The sequence below is a fragment of the Arachis hypogaea genome, chromosome 2, assembly GCF_003086295.3.
Source record: "Arachis hypogaea cultivar Tifrunner chromosome 2, arahy.Tifrunner.gnm2.J5K5, whole genome shotgun sequence".
NCBI lineage: Eukaryota > Viridiplantae > Streptophyta > Magnoliopsida > Fabales > Fabaceae > Arachis > Arachis hypogaea.
In genome coordinates this window covers 20268133-20276510 of record NC_092037.1, presented here as the reverse complement: position 1 = coordinate 20276510, position 8378 = coordinate 20268133, and the positions used below count along the sequence as shown (strand labels likewise).

The 8378-nt window shown below is 30.2% G+C and overlaps 1 protein-coding gene across 1 annotated transcript; it reads right to left on the bottom strand.

Annotated features, from left to right (window-relative positions):
* Positions 1-2728: 2728 nt before the first annotated feature.
* LOC112740997 (auxin-responsive protein IAA12) lies at positions 2729-7094 on the bottom strand. Its single transcript, XM_025789762.3, has 5 exons — positions 6213-7094; positions 4558-4898; positions 3780-3915; positions 3235-3302; positions 2729-3135 (listed from the first exon to the last, which is right to left on the bottom strand). Exons 1-5 carry the CDS (start codon positions 6590-6592, stop codon positions 3086-3088), a joined length of 975 nt encoding a protein of 324 aa, XP_025645547.1. The 5' UTR covers positions 6593-7094; the 3' UTR covers positions 2729-3085.
* Between the last annotated feature and the right edge of the window lie 1284 nt (positions 7095-8378).

Sequence of the window (8378 nt, the reverse complement as noted above, 5' to 3'; positions counted from 1 at the left end):
ACAAAGGAGGAGAAATTTGAGGAAAAGGCGAAGAAAGTGAGAACTCAGAACACTACTGATTCTCAATTATTTGTAAGGAGTAGACGAAGAGTATAATGGTCAATTTACCCATTCTTAACGTTTTTTGTAATGTTTACTGTCAAGAGGAACCTAATTGAAAAAAAAATTATGTAAGAACCCAATTAAAAGGAAAAAAAGTATATGGATCTAATTGAAAATTTCGCGAAATTATAGAGACCAACAAAATAATTAAACCATTATTAAATATTATTGCTGTTATTATTATCGTTGCCTGCAGTCTCGTTATTATTATTATTATTATTATTATTATTATTATTATTATTATTATTATTATTATATATTATTAGTATACGGGGCTATTTATTTATTATTATTATTATTACTATTCACGGTTTTGTTTATATTATTGTTACTGTTAGTTAATATTAGTAATAATAGTATTATTAATATTATTATTATTATTATTATTATTATTTTTTCGTTATTTTTGTTATAAGTGTTATTTTTTTTTTGCAGACTATCAGGAATTTATTACTTAAAAAATTTTATCTATCCAAAAACTATAATGAAATAATTGTAGCTGTCCTCGCATCAATCTGATTGTATCACGTTTTGCGGATAGGTAAATTGAGAGAAAATTATATACTATTGAGTGTTTTGGTGGAGCGATGGAGACCTAAGACCCACACCTTCTCTCTCCCAATTGACGAAGTGACTATCACCTTAGAAGATGCCACACATATTCTTAGCTTGGCAGTTAATAGGAAGCTCTTGACGGGCAGAACATACAGTAGTCAAAGGTTCTTAGTGGAGAATTACTTAGCAATGTTTGGTAGGATTCTCAGTCTGATCGATCACACGTTGAGAAAGATAAACCTGGTATGGGTTCGATGATGCCGAGACACTAAATCGTTAGGCACTCAGGATTCGATCGAGCAGTATGTTTGGACTCACCTATTTTGCTTGCTTTGAACTGTTGTATTTTCAGACAAGTTGACGAATTCTCTAAACTTAAAATATTTACCTCTTCTTCGAGATTTCTACCACATTTGTAACTATGTTGGGGTCGTAGTCAAACATATTTGTACAGATCATTGTATCGTGCATCGCGATACAACTGTAAAAAGAATGAGAATGTATGCCATTTATAGCACTATCTATTTTTCGTAATGAACTTTCAGTAGTTAGTGTTCTAATTGAGTAACGGTAATGATTATCGTCACTATTATTTTTATTTTTGTTGTTAATATTATCGTTATTATTATTATTCATTATTATGTTGATTATAGTGTTTTGTATACGTTTTGTGTTGTTCAAAAACGAAAAAAGAAAAAAAAAGTTAAAAAACAAATCGTAGGTTACATTTTGCACTAGTATTATAATAGTATAAATACTTTATATTCATTTTATTGTGCAACACTAATATTTTTTCGTATATAAAAAAATGAGCCGTTATTCAAAAGTAAAATACATAAAATAAAGACACACCACTTTAACCATGCAAGAAAAATGCTGTTCATTAAGCGAATTATACAGTATTAAATCATAATTATAATGAAATAAAATAAAAAAATTTAACTATTTTGAATCTAAAATATACATTTTAAGAATATAATAATAATTTTCCTAAACTTTTTTGATATATTTAATATATTAAAATATAAAAAAATATTTTTTAATAATTTTTAGTAAAATATTTCTTTTCATAGTACTCTTAAAATTTGATCTTAGAATACAAGATAACAAAGTCTAATAAAATATCATACCAAGAATAGTACTAACTATAACGGTTCCATTACCATGTAGAACCCTCTCTTTAGCATTGGTTCCTATATTCATTATTATTATGCATATAAATTTTAGTAAAATAGTCAAATTCATCTTTAAAATATTTCTTGTTTTCTAAATTAATTTTTAAAAACTTTTTAAATTAAATTTATTCTTTAAATATATTAAGTTAATTATATTAGTCTTTTGTCACTTCAAATTACTAATAACGTCAAACTTTGCTGATATAACATGTTAAGTAAAAGCACACACCTATAGTCTTAATTAGTTATTAATATAATAAATTTATAAAATTAGATCAAATCAATTTCAAAATGACTCAATTTAGAATTGAGTTAATCTAATTTCACAAACTTATTATGTTAGCAGCCAATTAAAATTATTAGGTATATGCTATTGTGTCACTTAACATACTATATCAACAAATTTTGACGCTATCAACAACAAAAAATAACAGAAAATTAATGTGACTAATTAAAATTTTTAAAAGATAAATTTGATTTAAAAAAATTTTTGAAAACTAATTTAAAAAACAGATGATATTATTCATATAAATTTATTCTTGTGTTAATGAAACGATATCTGCATCAAAATTAGTGCCACACAATACCCATAAGTGGTTGAAAAGTCAAAAATTCTCAGCATGCATCATATCTTTCTTTCTTCTTAGAGACCCACATGCATGATGGCTTGTGCCTCAAGTTCTTGACCACAATTTGATCTCAAGCAATGCTCAACACACATTTTAACTTTGTCTAAAAGCTAACACCACCATAAAATGCTTGTGTGGTGCTTTCTTGCATTATCATTTTAACTTTATTTTTAGGTTATGGTCCAATAAAAAATTAGACCTTCTGAAAAACAAGTGCTTTTCTTTTTCTCTTTCTCAAATGGAATTCTTGACTTACTATATAGCAAGTGAAGGACAAAAAGTTCAATCAAAATTGATGGCTCAGAACGCTAGCATCCACATTTACAGCAAAATAAGAAAACAATATATGATATGACTTGTATGACCAGTATCTTTTTTGCTATTACATGAAAATCTATTATGCCTTCTGTGCCCCTTTTTTTAGTGAAGATCACACTATCGAGGCAGTGACAAATATACCATGGAAACTTTAAAAAAAGAAAAAAAGAAAAAAAGGAAAAGGAAAAAAAGTAAAATATCCCTTTACTTTTTTTTTCTCTTTCTGTTTTCTTCATCTTCTATGTTGTGTGCTACTTTTAAGGCAACAAGTTGTGTGTGTGTCCTTTTTAGCCATTTAAGCAATAGCTATATGGGCTTGCTTTTCTGTCTGCAGTTCTTTTCTTCCAACATTGGTGCTGCAAAATATATAACTATCTTAGCAAAAGAGAGAATATTTTGAGAAAATTAAATGATTGCTGTGTTTGGTTATTGTAAGCAATAATGCTTTTGCTTACCAAGTCCATTTCCATTGGCCTCAGATGTTCTCATGATTCTAAGCCTCCTCACTGAGCTAAGGAACATCCTGATTACAACATATTAGAGAAAACTTATATTAATAAAGCATATAAAAGTTTACATCATGCAATTAAGGGAACCAATGTGCCTACACATTGAGAGGCATAAGAATATAGAGATTCTCAAGCATAAACCGAGATCCTTGATTCGAACATTCCAAGATAGTCCCCTATTGACAGAACTAAACAGCTATCAAGTATTGACTAAAGAAATTCGACAAAATCTCCCAACAATGAAACTGAATGCTCATCATGGGATGGCCTGACCAAATCAAACATTACATGTAACGGCAGGATTTCGTGAAGGAAAATATGAAAATCAGAAAATGAAAACAAAAACAAAACTTTTGGAAACAGAAAACACTCAAAATAAAAAACAAAAGCTAAAGAGGCTCCGCTCCATAAATTATAATGCAGAATCAATGTTAAGATAATAGATTTGATACTAAAATCTAATTCCAGTAGTATAGACAAAAAATACTTACCCCCAAGGAACATCTCCAACAAGCATCCAATCTCCATCCTTGTCTTCATAAGTTAGCACAAACTTCGAAGAACCATCCAGCAATTTTGAGTGTTGATCTCCTCCAACAAGAATACCGAAGTCTTCTCCGTTTGATCCTATCAACAATGATAACAATTCCATCATGGGACAAAAATGGAATAGAAAGCATCGAAACTTGACAGTAGAAACTTAAAATACAAGAATGCACAAGAATTGCTTGGCTGACATGTCATACATTTTAAGCATTTTGAAGAGCAAAAAGTAGTTGCTTCGAATATAAGGTACCACAGATGTTCATGTAAACTGTTGAAATGGCAATTTTTCTTTAGAGAATCTTAGAAATATAAGCTGCCAAATATACGCTGCCATCCATGGATTTTTCAAGTGTTGTTGCATCATGATAAAGAAATATGGTTGAATAATACGAGCGAAAAGAACATATCAAGTTCTCAATATGATGTGAATGGGAGGAAAAAGACAGCAACAGTTATGTCTGAAGAACACATTTTATAGTTTCCAAAATTTTACATTAATTTTCTGACTATCATTTTCATGTAATCACAACATATTCCCTTGATTTCGCAAAGTTAAGAATAGAGGCAGCAAGAAGTAATTATCATCTGATGCCAAGTAAACATAATTTCACCATGCAGCTGAAATCTCGGGGATCATTAAACATGAAATAATCTTGGTGATTATGAGTTATAAAAGACAATTAAAATCTGTAAAACAAAAAAAAGGAGAAAAAAATAACTCACCATTGAAAGTGATTGCTGTAGTTGATTCTCTAAACATATCCTCCAATGTTTGAGCTAAGGTTTCATAAGAACTATGGACACTCAAATCGACCTTCCTTCCAATCGCTATCCCGTCCATATTTACCTTGACAAACAAGGAACTCCGGAAGTTTCTTTTTTCTTTGGTATCAATGTTGTTGTTATTACCATTGGTATTATCAGCATTCTTCCTTAGCACATCAGTTTCGCTGCTCTTACTCTTCTCGGAATTTGAGTTGAACACCTCGGTGGCTGGAGATTTTGAATGATTAAAGCTATTCACTCTGTATGGTCTTCTGAGGGGAGGCCATCCAACTACCGGACTGTTTAGTGAAAATTCAATGCCAATAGAGATCACAACCGCATCAGCAAAGAAATAATAACAAAATTTTGTAATAAATGTTAAAGCGCAAACATGACAAATATGACAAAGTTTCATGTAAATGGTAAACTTGTTAAGATATAGTAACATGTCAACCAATTCTTTCGGATAAACATTGAAAGGAAGAATAATAAAGCTAGAAAATGACCGAATAAAGAACAAAACAGTGTCTGAAGTGCCACGTGAAGGTGAATTTAATCACCCTGAAAACAAATAAATAAATAAAAATCTGATTGGTTCCTCTTGTGATTGGATCTTGAAAGTCTTTGTCTGCTATGTTGCATTTTGTTAGATAACACCTGAATCTAATTCTAAAGAAACTATTAAGTCAAATTAGATGAAAATGTTCAGATTGTATAATTTGACAAACTGAAATGGATCAGGTATCAACCTATTATCAAGATTCAGGGTCACTATTTACTAAACCCTCTTGTGGGTTGCAGCAATTGAGAAACAAAATATTGACAGCGAAAACCTCCTACAAATGGTAACCTCATAATACTAAAACATCAATAACACTTAAATCTGGTCGCACTAGCCGGAACAGCTACGTTGGATGAATTGAGTCATACTATAGTCTCCTATCATAAATCATTTACATAGCGAATCTCGAGCTAGAAAAAGTGACCAATGGTATTAGGAATCTACAACCAATGTAAACATTTATCAGATCTTTATAACATGGATCATGAATGTTTAGTTGGTAATCTCATAATGAGATATAAGAATTTAACTCAATTAGTAAGTCCCAAATTATGTTCTTTGCTTAACTAACCCCTTAAAACATGAATCTTTCCAAGCTCATCCAAGCAAATTGAATTTCTTGGAAAGGAATCATCTCATCATGATTCTTATCCACACAAACATTTAAACTGAAACTGATAGAATTTTAACACATCCTCAATCATTCAATTATATGTACCAATTTCTCTCTTCACATAACAAAGTCAGGTAATAAGAATAAAAAATCTAAATTTCTTGCCACAAATTAACATTATATGATTCAAATATCCATAGTAAAAATGTCTGAATTTTGGACAGAATCACAAAAACCAAATTCAAACCACAATTATATACAAAACATTAATACTTATAGATAAAAACCAGCCATGTATCCTACTAACTCAAAATTCTAAATTCTCAACAAAAAAAAAATTTGTGTTTATATTCAAGACCTATGATTAAATCATAGACCATTGAACACAGAAAAATTACTGATACCCTTAGAAGTAAATCCAAGATTGAATTAATTTACCTAGGTCCATTATTAGCAGCAGCAACAGACTCAGCAGTTCTCTTGGTGCCAGAAGTGGAGGTGGTAGTGTTGTTGTTTACCCTGCTCAAAGAAGAAGAAGGAGGTGAAGATGAAGATGAGGAAGAAGCTGAAGCTGAAGAAGGAAAATCCTTAGCGGTCAAAATTCTAGCATGATGATGATGGTGACTGTGTGATTTACGAGCAGGTTTATGATGATGAGAAAGGCCTAATCCAAGACCAAGTTCAAGCAACTCAGAATCTTCAGGGCAAGAAGAGTCCTCAGAAGAAAGAACCAAGTTTGTGTCTTCCTTTGACAAAGTAGAAGACATGGTAGAACCACCACCACTACCGCCAGTAGGAATAATAGTAACACCCTGCATCAGAATTTTACAAAAGTAGAAACTTTATGGATTCAATAACAAGATTGAAGAAGGAGAAGATGATGGGGTGTGTGTGTAAAAGAGAGGATGAGAATATGAAGGTTGAAGGGGAAAAAAAGTGTTTTTTTTTTGGGGGGGGGGGGGGAGGATTGCTTGAGTAGGAATGAATGAAGAGAAATGAGAATTGGTTAGGTCATAGGTGTGTGAGGATGAAGGAGAGAGAGAGAGAGGAACATTGAAGAGGTTGAGGAAAGAAATGTGTGGACCCCACATGTCTGGTTTGTGCGCCAACATCAATGTCTTTGCCTTAACTTCTTTGTACTACTTTTCTTAAAGTAGTTTTTTTTTTTAAATATATGTTTTCTCATATTTCGCCTTCTAAATTCTAATTTTTTTTTATATTTTTTGTGTGTTACAGAGACAGAGACCCACATACTGTGGAAGTGGAAGTGGAATCGGAATGGGAAGTGGAAACACAAGATATTTCAGTTTGTCTTCGGTCAATTAAGGCGCTGCTGTCTGCTCATGAGATTGTCAATTGAAAATAGAGTCAATAGATCAGGTAATAAATATAGAAATAAAAAAAAAACTAACCAACTTTATTTAGTGGAATGATTAATTCATTCCTCTGTCTAAGTAAGTATTAAAAGTTAAAATTGATATGTATCTATCAGATTTATAAAAAATTAATTTTTTTTGCATATTAGATTAGAGTATATGATAACAAATTAAAAAAAAATCTAAAGCTAGAAAATAAAAAAAAATTTAAAAACTAACATAATATTGTAGTCAAACATTCAGTATTAAAAAATATCTAAAATTTTAAAAACAATAACATTTAAAATTCAATTAAAAAAATATTCAAAACTCTAACTTAACAAAATTTTTTTAATAAAGTTTAATAACTTGTTATAATATTAACTGAAATTGACTATTATTATATAAATTTTATCATATTATTCTTAAATAAAATATATGTTATCACGAAATTGTCTTAAAATAAAAATAGTATATCTATGATTTAAAATGACGAACCACTTAAATAATATAAATTGTGTCAATAAAACACGATTCATTTACAAAATCAAAGAACTATATAAAAGAAATTAATTTTAAATTAGGATTTAAGTGTAGGTTAAAAAAAATTTATATTATTTATTAGGAGATAAAATTTTCAAAGATGGAAATTTTTGTGATTTACATAAATGCGGGAATAAACAAAACTTGTCAGAGACGAATTATAATTTTTTTTATTTAATTTGCAAAAGCTAAATTTATTCCTCTTTTTATTTTTATTATGGGGAAGGGATTGGAGTAGGACGGCGATATGGAGAGTGTGTGAGATTTATCACATTGTGGGATTAGGTAAGGACAAATCAGATGGTCCACATTGTCCTTGTCAAATTGGACGGTCCGCATTGCGCGTACAGATCAGAGGGTCCGAGTTGTCACTCCTCCCGCCACGTGTTGCGTCGATGTTTCTTTCCACAACGGTACTCCTATCCCCAGCTTCCCTTTACTACATGTATTTCCACCCTCCGAAATGAGTTTTATTTTCATCCCACCAGCAACTATTTTTCCATTCTCTCCTTCGTCCAGTTCTTTTTCTTCTCAAAGTTGCTGAAAAAAAATTATAATGTCAAAAAAAATAAAAATCTAAATATGTTAATTGTCCTGAATTTCATATTATAAGATATCTCAGCTATTTTGATTATATAAGTTTTTTTATTTTTTTTAAATTTTTGAAAAATATAATTAATATTGTCAAAAATTTAATTATAATTGT